This window comes from Myxine glutinosa, chromosome 13 (genome assembly GCF_964187855.1).
Source record: "Myxine glutinosa chromosome 13, kmMyxGlut1.1, whole genome shotgun sequence".
Lineage (NCBI taxonomy): Eukaryota > Metazoa > Chordata > Myxini > Myxiniformes > Myxinidae > Myxine > Myxine glutinosa.
This window is the reverse complement of record NC_136273.1, coordinates 44,741,556-44,755,082: the sequence shown is the minus strand read 5'-3', so window position 1 is coordinate 44,755,082 and position 13,527 is coordinate 44,741,556. Positions and strand designations below refer to the sequence as shown.

Genomic DNA, 13,527 nt, shown 5'->3' with positions numbered 1-13,527 from the left:
GAGGAGGAAAGAGTTAATGTGGTATTTTATCAACCGACACCGCACACACACATCACACACACATTTTATCAACATCATTGTTTATGAGAGAAACAGAGATAACATTGTTGGATAATGCGTCGCAAAGATATGGCTTAAAGCAAGAAAGCAGGGAGGACACCCGGGCAGGAACCCAAGCCTTTCCGGGCACATACATCATTGTGCTAGACTACAATGCTCTTCTAAGAACTATCCGCAGAAGCACATGCATATACATACCCTTGGACCATCTTCTCCTGTTGGCCCAGAAAGCCCAATTGGCCCAGGATGACCCTGCAAGACCCGACAACAATCGTTAGTTTCAGATCCCTAAAAAACTAGGCAAGGATCTGCAGAGTTAATAATCAATTTGCCCCTCCCTCTCCCCCACCAAAGGAAACATATTGCTAACTCCCCTTGGGCATCATTAAATTACTAATAACAGACACATTTATGAATGACAGCATCTTGTACCCCAATTTATCAGTGACACAAGCATCATTGAACATGAACACGTTCTAAAGATGAGTCATGAGTCAGTGCAATATGCTTACACGATGACCCTTTTCTCCTGGAAGGCCCGGCAATCCATCAAATCCTCGGTCACCCTGTAAGTACATGGTACACACTCACAGCACTTGACATGTTGGTAGCAATGGAGGAATGAGTTAAAACACACAATTCGAGGTGGCTAAATATTGTTCGTAACTACTGAAGGAAACCATAACCCACCATGTGTCAGTTAATAGTTCATCATACCATCTATATAATAATAGCGTAAGGACTCGACTTTGTTATCCCTTTTACGCCGCACCCAGTGACCCGATGCCCACGGCACTAATGGATTTACGATCTACGAACCGCGCTCTTTGTTTATCACGTACAGCCATACTCTAAAAATCTGAATTAGCCGACGTTGGGGCCCAAAAGCATCCGATTAACTGCCGATACGGCGCCATCTTACGATGCCATCGTATTGGCGTCTGCTGGGCGAAGGCAAAGCAAGCCGTCCACTGATTGGACAGGCGAAAGCAAGCCATCCACTGAGTGGACAATCCAGAGCATGCATTTGTGCCGGTGTCGGCGATCGTTGTTCAATGTTCATATACGCACTCTTCATTCTCATCTTTCTTCCTAACTCTTACTCGGACAAGCAAATCCCCTATGCCATCCATAATGGTACACTCTATCCATACACCACATCCTCCCTTCCGTGGATGTTCCACGGGTTTCGACGAGTTACTATGACTAACCTTTCCTTTATAACTATAACGGCACTCAGTAGAGAGCATACCTCCACCTGGTTGGCCATATCACTCAATGGTGAAGAATCACTTAAAAAATTAAATAATTCTCATATCCGAATCCATATTCAAATCTTCATCAAAATCTAATCGATTCTTCCTTGTCAGACACGCAACCTGTCCAAGTTTCGTCTAAATCCAACAATTTTTTTGAGATATCCTGCTATGTATCGTTTTTGGCCGTATATCCCAATGGTGAAGAATCACATAAATATTTCTAGTAGCAGGATCCGAATCTGGATCCTGACCAAAATCTAATCATTTCGTCCTTGTAAAATACGCTACATCTCTGCCAAATTTCGTCTTTTTGAGATATTTTATTCACAAACAAACAAACAAACGGACAAACAGACAGGGGTGAAAACATAACCTCCATCCACCTTTGGTGGCGGAGGTAATAACTTGCCATGCCTGGTTCCAGTAATAATTTTTTACAATATTGTGCAATGCTGGCCAATAAAAGTTCAATGCAACTTAAGTCATCCAACAATGTGTTACAAAGTACATATTAATCTCTTTATATTTGCCATTGTACGGTATTTTTCATTCATTGTGTGTTATTCCAAACATGCCTCGGGATTTGATCCTGATGACTGGTGGGACATTTGGCTGAAAAAAGGTGTCGGCTCTGTTTTGTATTCCACACACAACGTGAAATCCCGTTTGCACTACAGTGACATTTTATCATCGTTACACTGCGAAACTATAAATTCAAATTAGGAGCAATGTGAAAAGTATTGCCACTGGCAATCGTTACATTACAAAGTAACACTGGCCTTAATAGTCCATTTGATGCTAACCGAGTATTCATCCATTTGTGAATTCCTGCAAATTCAATTTCACTGGAAAGACTTGTTTGGGTCTGAATGCCATGGTGGTTTTACATGTGGTGTTCACACAGTCATATGGACAAGATACTCAAGATGGAACAAAACATTTGTAAAAAGGTGTGTGTGTTTTTTGTTGTTATCTCTATATGCAGATATCAGAAGATGGAATGGAGCCCTCCCATGTCTCAAAGTATCCACCTTCATGAGTGCATATATATATACAGTATATATATATATATATATATATATATATATATATATATACAGTATGTATATATATATATATATATATATATATATATATATATATATATATATATATATATATACACACACACACACACACACACACACACACACACACACACACACAAAAACAACAACAACAACAACAACAACAACAACAACAACAACAACAGGCATTTTAAGGCCATTTTCCGTGCAAGAGCGGTGGTTAGCCTTGCAGTCCCCATGACAATCTTCTCCATTTTGCCCTATTTTCTGCATCTCCCCTTGTTAACCCCCTTGCCCGCATTTCTTCTTCAACCATCTTTAGCCAAGTCTTTCTCGGTCTTCCCCGTCCTCCACTTCCTTCTACATTCATTTCCATCACTCTTCTCAACCAGTCACTTTCATCCTTCCTCAACACATTACCAAACCATCTCAAACTGTTTCTCTTCACAGCATCCATTACAGGCTCTATTCCCATCATCTTTCGCAATTCATCATTTGTCTTCCTCTCTCTCAACGATACTCCACACATCCACAGAACCATTCGCATTTCCACCCTTTACAGCCTTCGTTGCTGCTCAATGTTCATTACCCATGTCTCGCTCCCATAAATCATAACACTTCTCACACATGCAGCGTACACCTTTCCCTTCAGCTTCAACGACACTCCACTCCTCGTCAGCACGCCACTCAGTTCCCGAAACTTCTTCCATGCACATCTCACTCCAGCAACCGTTGCCGAATCTGATCCACCTTCTCCATTCAGCACGTCTCCGAGGTAGCAAAATGTTTTCACACCTTCCAGCTTCATGCCGTCTCCAAGATCCAACTCAACATTTCCTCCATCTGCAGCTCCCTCTGTGCACACCTTACATTTGAATGTAGATGCCACACTGGTTAATGACCCTCTCAAACCACTACATTTTTGATGAACCCACTCAGCGCACATTGTACATTGAATGGAGTTCACTCCGACACCCTTCCTGCACACAACACACGGCCACTTCCCAGTTCTTTCCACCTCACCACATGCTTTACCACTTGCCATCACCTTCGTTTTTTTTCCGATATTCACCTTCAGACCTTTTGTCTCCATACATTCCTTCCACTTGTTCATCTTCTCCTTCAGTCCATCCATACTTTCTGCAATCAACACCAGATCATCTGCATACAACAACTCCAATGGTAAACCCTCCTTTACGTTCCGAGCCAGCACCTCCATCACAGCTACAAATAGTAGTGGACTTAGTACCGACCCCTGATGCACTCCCACCTTCACCTCAAACTCACTACTGTGCCGGTCCTTCGTCCTTACAGCTGTGCGCGCTCTTTTGTGCATTGCCATCACTACTCTGATCAACCATTCCTCGACTCCTAACTTCCTCAATGCCCATGTCACTACTTCATGTGGAACCCTATCGAATGCTTTCTCCAGATCAACAAACCCAAGAAACAACTTCTTCCTCTTCTCCATGTACTTCTCCTGCAACTGCCTCACAATGAAAAGCGCATCTGTCGTTCCTCTTCCTGGCATAAATCCAAACTGCATTTCGTCGATCTTCACTTTCTTCCTTATCCTCCTCTCCAACACCCTTTGCAATACCTTCATTCCATGCTCCAATAACTTTATCGCTCGATACGAGCCACAGTCCAGAGGGCCACCTTTCCCCTTGTATAGAGGGACAAGGGTACTCAGTTCCCAATCCACTGGAATGCGGCCTTTTTTCACCACGAGATTACAGATCTCTGTCATTCTCTTCACACCCCAATTTCCCACTGCCTTCAACATATTGTTATGGATTCGGCCCTTCCGTGGTGGTGGTTTTCATCCACGTGAAGCATTTCTGGTTAGGTATTATTATTATTATCGGGGTTGGAAGGAAACGGCGATTATTGTTGTTTAAAGGAAATGGTTATTGTGATTAAAAGGTTAAAAGCGCTCCTAGTATAAATGAAACAGGAAATCGGATCGTGCACCGGAAGACGATGAGCGAAGAAGAAGAGGTGGTGAGGCAAAGGTCGGGGAAGACGTGTGTTGAAGCTCTGCAACGGGCGTGGTCAAGCGTCAAGCGTGGTCAAGAGAGTGAACTTTGAGACCTTGAAAGGAAGTTCGTGCGATAGGTGTTATCGCCGGAATATTGAGGAACCTGCGTAGTCAGGTATCGGCATTGAGGTTCCGGAGAATCCTTGCCTAGAGGCTCCGAGTCGAGTGAGAGCCGTCCTCCATTTTTGCCCCGCACGCTGTGTTCCTTCGGAAAAGGTTTTTTGCTGCGTCGTCTGGTCTTACCCTCCGGTGGTCTGCCCGGGATGGGTGTGCACTAAAAGCGGCGTTTGAAGGTTATACGGCGGTTCGCTGATTGAACGGCGAATGTGCACGTCGGCGCGTCTTTGGGATTTTCCATTCTACCGCGAGTTTGCTGGGTGTTGGACCACGTGACTTTGGTGTCGCTTCGACCGCCTACGCCTCGATTGATCTTGATTTGACATTGTTCCAACGATCGCTGGAGCGAATCAACTTCGCCTTGGAGAGTTATAGAGACATTGAGGAGTGCTCGGTTCCATTCCCTGGGACTGCCGTGAGTTTGAGATAAGTACTAGATAAGATGGTACCATCTTAAGATTTTGATTGTCTGGATTTGCTATCGTTATTGGTGATGTCATTCCTGTGTGATATTTAATATATTATTGGTTTGTCTATAACCATTGGTGTGGTTTCTTTATTGATTTCGACACGGAATAATATATATTTTCCTGCCGTGGCTCCTCCCGGGGTTCGGAGGTATACCGAGACCAGGCGGTTGGGGAGAGCACGTAACAGAAATTGGGGGCTCGTCCAATTGACCCCGTGGGCTCGAAATTGGGTCTGCGTCCGGGATATAAAATTCCCTAAATTTAGTCCGGGAAAGAATTCCCTAACATTCCCAGAATTCCCAAATTTGGAACTTTTTCCAACATTCCCAAATTTTTCCCCCCAAAATTTTTTTCTTTTTTTCAAAATTCCTTGTGTGAAGGTTAACAGGTGTTAACAATAGTCACCATGGAGTTTGACGCAGAGACGTTTGCAGTGACCCCCTAGTGAGGCACAGTTCAGAGCGTTATTAAAATCGGACCTCTTGGTATTGGCCAGACATTTTAGCTTGGAGGTTCGAACGAATATGAGGAAAGCAGTGATGCAGAGATTGGTGATAGAATCTCTGGTGGGAAAAGGAACATGGGAAGAGGGAGCCTTGGATTGGTTACCCGAGGGACAAGAAAATGTGGAGCTCCGGAAACTGGAGATGCAATTACTGAGCCAGGAAAGGGAAAAAGCAGAGGAAAGGAGAGCTGCAAGAGAACTCGAAGAAAGAAAAGCAGAGGAAAGGAGAGTTGAACGAGAACTCCAAGAAAGGTTAGAAGAGAAAAAAACACAAGAAAGAGCAGAGGAAAGGAGAGCTGCAAGAGAACTCGAGGAAAGAAAAACAGAGGAAAGGAGAGTTGAACGAGAATTCCAGGAAAGGTTAGAAGAGAAAAAAGCAGAGGAGAGAAAAGCCGAACGGGAGTTAAAGGACCATGAAATGGCGCTTCAGCGGGAAATTAAACTCAAGGAGCTGGATTTAATGAAAGAACGGGGAGAGGTACCATCCATGCCGACTGGTTCGACACCCAGTCAGAACACCTGGGATGTTGGCAGACATGTAAGGCTGGTTCCACCCTTCAATGAAAAGGAGGTAGCCAATTTCTTTTCACACTTTGAGAAAGTGGCTCAACTGCTAAAATGGCCTGAGGAGTCCTGGACCATGTTAATGCAAAGTGTTCTGGTGGGTAAAGCTCAAACTATTTATTCGGCTTTACCGATTGACCAATGTGCAGATTATGAGATAGTGAAGAAAAACATTCTCAAAGCTTATGAATTGGTCCCGGAAGCTTACCGGCAAAAATTCCGGAATGCCAGGAAGAGGGAGAGTGAGACCCATGTGGAGTTTGCCAGAATGAAAGAAACCATGTTTGATAGGTGGTGTGATTCAAAAGAGGTTGGGAAAGTCTTCAAACTATTGCGGCAATTGATCCTGGTGGAGGAATTCCAACAGTGTGTCCACGAGGACATTAAAGTTCATCTGGAGGAAAGGAAAGTACCAAAGCTGTATGAGGCAGCAGCCACGGCTGATGACTATGCCTTAACCCACAGGATGGGGTTCCACAAACCTAACTTCTCGCCTAAACCTAGCCAGGGTAGCTATGGTACATAAGGGGCGGAGAACGAAAATTCATGGGGGCGGCCTCGAGATGAATATGAGGACCACTCTGATACCACGACTTCTAGAAATCCGAAGACAGCAGTTCCAAGACAGACTTATCCTCCGGGGACAGAGACAAACCACGAGGTTCTCCACCGGGCCTACTTGCGCTTTTTGCCATAAACCTGGACACTTGATGTCCCACTGTTATGCTCTGGGAAAGGAAAATCAGGAGCGGAGTTCGACTAGTACAACTCCGAATGCAATGGCAAATTTTTTTTTTGGTTTTTTTTTTTGTATACAAGATCGAGGCTCGTGAAAGAGCGAACATTAATCACACAGAAAGACAAACAGACAAACCGACACATAAAACAAATAACATCGGGAGCGGTAGACAAGATGGGGAGAGAGGGGGAAGGACACAAACACAACATTTGAGAGCAGGGACCGAGAGACTTGGACACATCGAGAGATCTGTGGGAGGGAGAGGGCTTTGGGGGGGAGGCATGGGAAGGGGGGGTGGGAGAGGTATAAAACATATGGACACTGCCAGGACTTCCAGGAAAGAAGTTGGAATTTCAAACAAGGTGGATCTGGGGTGAATTAGTGGGGGTAGAAAAGATCAAGGTTTTGGATGGGGGAAGATAAGAGATGGTGGTGAACAGCTGTTTTAAAGACCTGGAGGGAGGAGTGGGATTGAAGGGAGTGTGGGAGTTTGTTCCAGAGGCGGGAGAAAAGAGGAATGAAAGAGTGAAGGTGAGCAGAGAGCCGAGATTTCGGCAGTTTAACCATCAGAGGGTTGCTGGAAGATCTTGTGCGACCTGTAGGAATATTTGGGGGACAGAGCACAGAGAGAGCTGGGGGAGCAAGGCCGGAGAGGAGTCGGTAGGAGACAGAAAGACCACCTACCTGCCTGCGGTGAGTGAGTGAAAGGCCCTCAGAGATAGCTTCATCGCGGGAGATTCCAATGATTCTGAAAGCTTTGGATTCAACAGCGTGAAGCCGAGCTAGGTGTGAGGCAGGAGCACCAGCCCATAGGGAAGAACAGTATTCCATTGAGCTGCGGATGAAAGTCTTGTATGTGGTGAGGAGCTCAGGTGTGCCTCGGAAGGACTTCACACGACGGAGGATGCCCAGTCGGCGACTGGCTTTGGAGGCCAGCTTGGAAATGTGGTTTTCCCAAGAAAGATCATGGCAGATAGTGAGACCCAAAAGCTTGAGCGACAGAACTTCTTGGAGAGGATTGTTGAGAAAGTAGATGGGAGGGTTGTCCAGTCGATCTTTTCGGAGAGACATAGTAAGAGTGTGAGATTTGTCAGGATTGAAAGACATGTGCCACTTGTTTGACCAGTCTGTGATTTTGTCCAGGTCTTCAGAGAGTGAGGAGGCTGCAGACTGCCGATCTGAGGGAAGAGGAATGGAGCGGCAGAGAGTGGAGTCATCAGCAAAGAGATAGAGAGGATTTTCCAGAGGGTCGGAGAGATCATTGATAAAGACCAGAAAAAGCACAGGGCCCAGCACACTGCCTTGGGGAACTCCAGCCTGAACAGGTATGGGAGATGAGAGAAATCCATTCAGGGCCACACGTTGAATGTGAGTAATCGCCCTCAAAAGGGTTACCAACCATTTATTTCAGAGGGGTTGGTGTCACTGTATGGAGACCCGACTACCCAGAGACCTGTTAGGGTATTGAGGGACACAGGAGCACATCAATCTTTAATGCTTGAAGGCATCTTGCCATTGTCAGAGGAGACGGCAACTGGTGATAGTGTTCGTTTACAGGGGATTGGTGGCTGGGTTAGAGCTCCACTTCATGTCATCCATTTGGAGTCCGATTTGGTGTCAGGACCGGTCACCGTAGGTTTACAAGCCACTCTTCCTGTAGAGGGAGTATCTTTGGTTATCGGGAATGACTTGGCCGGTGGTCAAGTTTATGGTAACCCGATGGTTGGTAAAAAGCCCAGCAGGGAAAATAACACCACACCAGTTAGGGATGGCAACAAATTTGACAAGTTATTTGTAGGTAGACTGAACTTCAAAACAAAGGAAAAAGTTCTGACCTCTGTTTTCAGCAAATATGGACCGCTTCTGGAAGTGCGGCTGGTAAAAGACAGGGAAACGCAAAAGTCAAGAGGGTTTGGCTTTGTCACGTTTGAAAGCACAAATGACGCCAAAGAGGCAGAGAAGAATTGGAATGGTAAGGATTTGGAGGGTCGGACCATAGCCGAAGAGAAGGCAGGCCGTAGGCGGCGAGGGGGCTACAGAAGAGGAAAACATGGCGGTAGTTTTGGTGGTGGCCGCAGTCGATATTACTACGGAGGCTCCCAGGGTTACGGCAGCTCCCGAAGGAATGATAATCAGGGTAGTGGCCGAGAGGGAGACCGCTATTTACGTGACTATAGTGCCAAGCGGTCCACCCGTGATTATTACGAAAGTTAGAAAGAGTGAAGCACTGAATGCTGCGGAGCAGCCGAGCAAAAAATTCCCACACGGATTAACCGTGAACACCACGTTCCTAAAGGCGTCCATGTAGTGAACTTTCCTACACGGATTAACGGTGAACTCCACGTTCCTAAAGGCGTCCATGTAGTGAACTTTCCTGCATGGACTAACCGTGAACTCCGCGTTCCTAAAGGCGTCCATGTAGTGAATAATGCCAGGCCTCTACACCCCAACCACCATGGAACCTGGTTTTCAGCTCAGCCTCCTGGGAAAAGTGTTGTAGTTTTGCTTGACTTTGGATTTTGATTACTACCCCTTAACCTTCATTCAAAAGAAACGAAAAGTAAAATCAGAGGGGGATGAGATGGAGTTTGGCTTTGCAGGAGTCCAACTGGGAAATTGAACATGTAAAGGGCAGGGACAATGTCATGGCTGACACTTTGTCCAGAGTCAATTAACTTTGGAAATCTCTGTGGGTTGTTCGAAGTTTGTTGCTTTATTTTTGGGAAATCTTGATTATTGCTGTTCACGGGAATTGATGATTTGGGTTAAGAGTTTACGTTTGTTGGTTTCAAGAGTTTGCCTGCAAAGAAAGTTTTCGCGGTGTTCAAACTTTATTTCTTGAGGGGGGGAAGTGTTACGGATTCGGCCCTTCCATGGTGGTGGTTTTCATCCACGTGAAACATTTCTGGTTAGGTATTATTATTCTTATCGGGGTTGGAAGGAAACGGCGATTATTGTTGTTTAAAGGAAATGGTTATTGTGATTAAAAGGTTAAAAGCGCTCATGGTAAAAATTAAACAGGAAATCGGATCGTGCACCGGAAGACGTCGAGCGAAGAAGACGAGGTGGTGAGGCAAAGGTCGGGGAAGACGTCTGTCGAAGCTCTGTAACGGGCGTGGTCGAGCGAACGTCGCGAGTGAACTTTGAGACCTTGAAAGGAAGTTCGTGTGATAGGTGTTATCGCCGGAATATTGAGGAACCTGCGTTGTCAGGTATCGGCATTGAGGTTCCGGAGAATCCTTGCCTAAAGGCTCCGACTCGAGTGAGAGTCGTCCGCCATTTTTGCCCCGCACACTGCATTCATCGGAAAAGGTTTTTTGCTGCGTCGTCTGGTCTTACCCTCCGGTGGTCTGCCGGGGATGGGTGTGCACTAAAAGCGGCGTTTGAAGGTTATACGGCGGTTTGCTGATTGAACGGCGAATGTGCACATCGGCGCGCGTCTTTGGGATTTTCCATTCTACCACGAGTTTGCTGGGTGTTGGGCCACGACTTTGGTGTCGCTTCGACCGCCTACGCCTCGATTGATCTTGATCGGACATTGTTTCAATGATCGCTGGAGCGAATCAACTTCGCCTTGGAGAGTTATAGAGACATTGAGGAGTGCTCGGTTCCATTCCCTGGGAGTGCCGTGAGTTTGAGATAAGTACTCGATAAGATGGTACCATCTTAAGATTTTGATTGTCTGGATTTGCTATCGTTATTGGTGATGTTATTCCTGTGTGATATTTAATATATTATTGGTTTGTCTATAACCATCGGTGTGGTTTCCTTATTGATTTCGACACGGAATAATATATATTTTTCTGCCGTGGCTCCTCCCGGGTTTCGGAGGTATACCGAGACCAGGCGGTCGGGGAGGAGCACGTAACAATATCTCCCACAACTCCCGTCGGCCCTCGCGCTTTTCTACTCTTCATTGCTTTTATCGCCTGGTGTTGGCTTAGCGGTTAGGGTGCCGGCTTGGGATCCTAGGATCCTGGGTTCGAATCCCAGTCAATCGCTGAATTAACACCAGGGGGGTTGACTCAGCCTGTCAACCTTCCGAGGTCGGCAAATTGAGTACCAGCTTGCTGCGATGAATGATCCCGGTGTGTACCCTGATTCAGAATAGGTACACTGTATCCCTGCGCATCGTAGGAGCGTGACCAAGGGTTGGCGTCAGGAAGGGCATCCGGCCATAAAAACATTGCCTCAAACAGGGAGCAATGATTGTCATGGGGCCCGGAAGGCTAATCCCCGCTCTAGCACGGAAAAATGGCCTTTAAAACGATCATTCATTCATTCATTCATTGCTTTTATCGCTTCCTCAACTTCCTTCTTGGATATCTTCTCGGCCGGTATGAAAATTGGGTTGCTCTCGATGTTGCCGTCCCATTAATTCTCTGCATTCAACAGTATTTCCATATATCTCTTCTATCTTCCTTTAATTCCATCTGGGTCCACAACGATTTGTCCCACTTCATCCTTCAAGCAACGCACCCCCATCACATATCACACCTCTCTTTCGCTATCTGCTTTGCAATCCTGAATACCGCTCTCTGACCCTCTTCCAAATCCAAGCGTGCGTGTGTGTGTGTGTGTGTATATGTATGTATGTATGTATGTATGTATGTATATATATATATATGTAACGGGCGTGGTCGAGCGAACATCGCGAGTGAATTCATATATATATATATATATATATATATATATATATATATATATATATATATATATATATATATATATACAGTGGAACCTTGACTTACGAGTGCACCAACTTACGAGTTTTCCGAGATACGAGCCGTCGCTCGGGCGGTTTATTGCTTTGAGATGCGAGCCGAGATCTGAGTTACGAGCTTACGCCACCCGCCACCAAGTGGGTTCCGGTCACGTGGTTATCTTGCCGTGCAAGTACAGTATCTCTGCCGTATATCGCTGCTGCTTTGTTTTCGCATGTTGGTTATTTTGAGTTTACGCCACCCGCCACCAGGTGGGTTCCGGTCACGTGGTTATCTTGCCGTGCAAGTACAGTATCTCTGCCGTATATCGCTGCTGCTTTGTTTTCGCATGTTGGTTATTTTGAGTTTACGCTACCCGCCACCAGGTGGGTTCCGGTCACGTGGTTATCTTGCCGTGCAAGTACAGTATCTCTGCCGTATATCGCTGCTGCTTTGTTTTCGCATTTTGGTTATTTTGGAAAATTTCTTAGTTTTAACCACGAGAAAGAGTCCTAAGAAATTGAGTGCCAAGGGCAGTACTGAGAAGAAGAAGAGGATGATGTGCTTGGATATAAAACACGCAATCGTCGAAAAACATGAGCGAGGTGTGCGTGTTGTCGACTTGGTGAGGCGGATGTGAAGGCAGCTGAAGATTTTATTATAAATTTTGCCGAACTGATAGAAGCCGAACGATACATCCCCCAGCAAATCTTCAACTGTGACGAGACAGGGCTCTTCTGGAAAAAGATGCCGAGGAGGACGTATATAACGGCAGAGGAGAAGAGCATGCCAGGCCACAACTTGTTCAGAGTGCCGGCGATAGCTCGCCTTCTCTTTGTGGAAAACACGGTGAGATCCTTAACATCCAACAACTAATGGGACGCAAACGGGGCGCCCAGTTTAGCGGTACACACATTGATGAATCACCCTGCCTGTGATTCACCCATGACAGGTTATAGCTGGGTCGGGATTCAAACCCAGGCTGGACAGTTTAGAGTCAAGTGTGCGTACCTCCAGTCCAGGCCATCCTGCCAACTTGTATGCTGCATACAGGTGAAATATAAAGCGCGAGATATTTTTATATATACTGTATATTTAAAAAAAAATTGGTGTGGTTTTTGGCGGGCTGGAACGGATTAATAGCATTTCAATGCATTTTAATGGGGAAATTTGATTTGAGAAACGAGCAAATTGAGTTACGAGCTCGGTCACAGAACGAATTAAACTCGTAAGTCAAGGTTCCACTGTATATATATATATATATATATATATATATATATATATATCGGACATTGCCTCATGTCCGATATATATATATATCCTATGTCCGATATATATATATATCCTATGTCCGATATATATATCCTATGTCCGATATATATATATATATCCTATGTCCGATATATATATATTATCCTATATATATATATATATATATATATATATATATATATATATATATATATATATATATATACACACAATATATATAAATGATCGTTTTAAGGCCATTTTCCCCGCTAGAGCGAGGGTTAGCCTTGCGGGTCCCATGACAATCATGGTTCCCTGTTTGAGGCAATGTTTTTATGGCCGGATGCCCTTCCTGGCGCCAACCCTTGGTTGCCTCTTACGATGCGCAGGGATACGGTGTACCTATTCTAAACCGGGGTACACACCGGGTATATAATTAAATGTGTATATATGAGGTATGAGGGGCAGTCAATAAGTAACCTTAAAATATTTTTCACAACTTGTTTATTGCATGTACGTGTGTAACAACTATTATTTTTCAAAATAATCTCCATTGCATTCATGCATTTTTTCCAGCACTTTACTAAGGCCTGGGTTCCTCCAAAAAAAAACCTTTGGCTGCTTGTGTAGCCATTCATGCACCGCCTCTTGGACCTCTTTGTCAAACGGAAAGTAGTTCCACCAAGCGCCTCTTTAAGTGGCCCAAAGATGTGGTAATCCAAAGGGCAAGGTCTGGCGAGTAGGGTGGATG

General features: G+C 45.2%; 1 protein-coding gene across 1 annotated transcript in view; it reads right to left on the bottom strand.

Annotated features, from left to right (window-relative positions):
- The window catches only part of LOC137438890 (uncharacterized), a gene marked incomplete in the record, with an annotated part of 494,558 nt that overhangs the window by 318,295 nt on the left and 162,736 nt on the right, over window positions 1-13,527 (bottom strand). Inside the window, 2 exon segments of the mRNA XM_068134344.2 lie at window positions 259-312; window positions 573-626. Coding sequence (XP_067990445.2) covers window positions 259-312; window positions 573-626 — 108 coding nt within the window.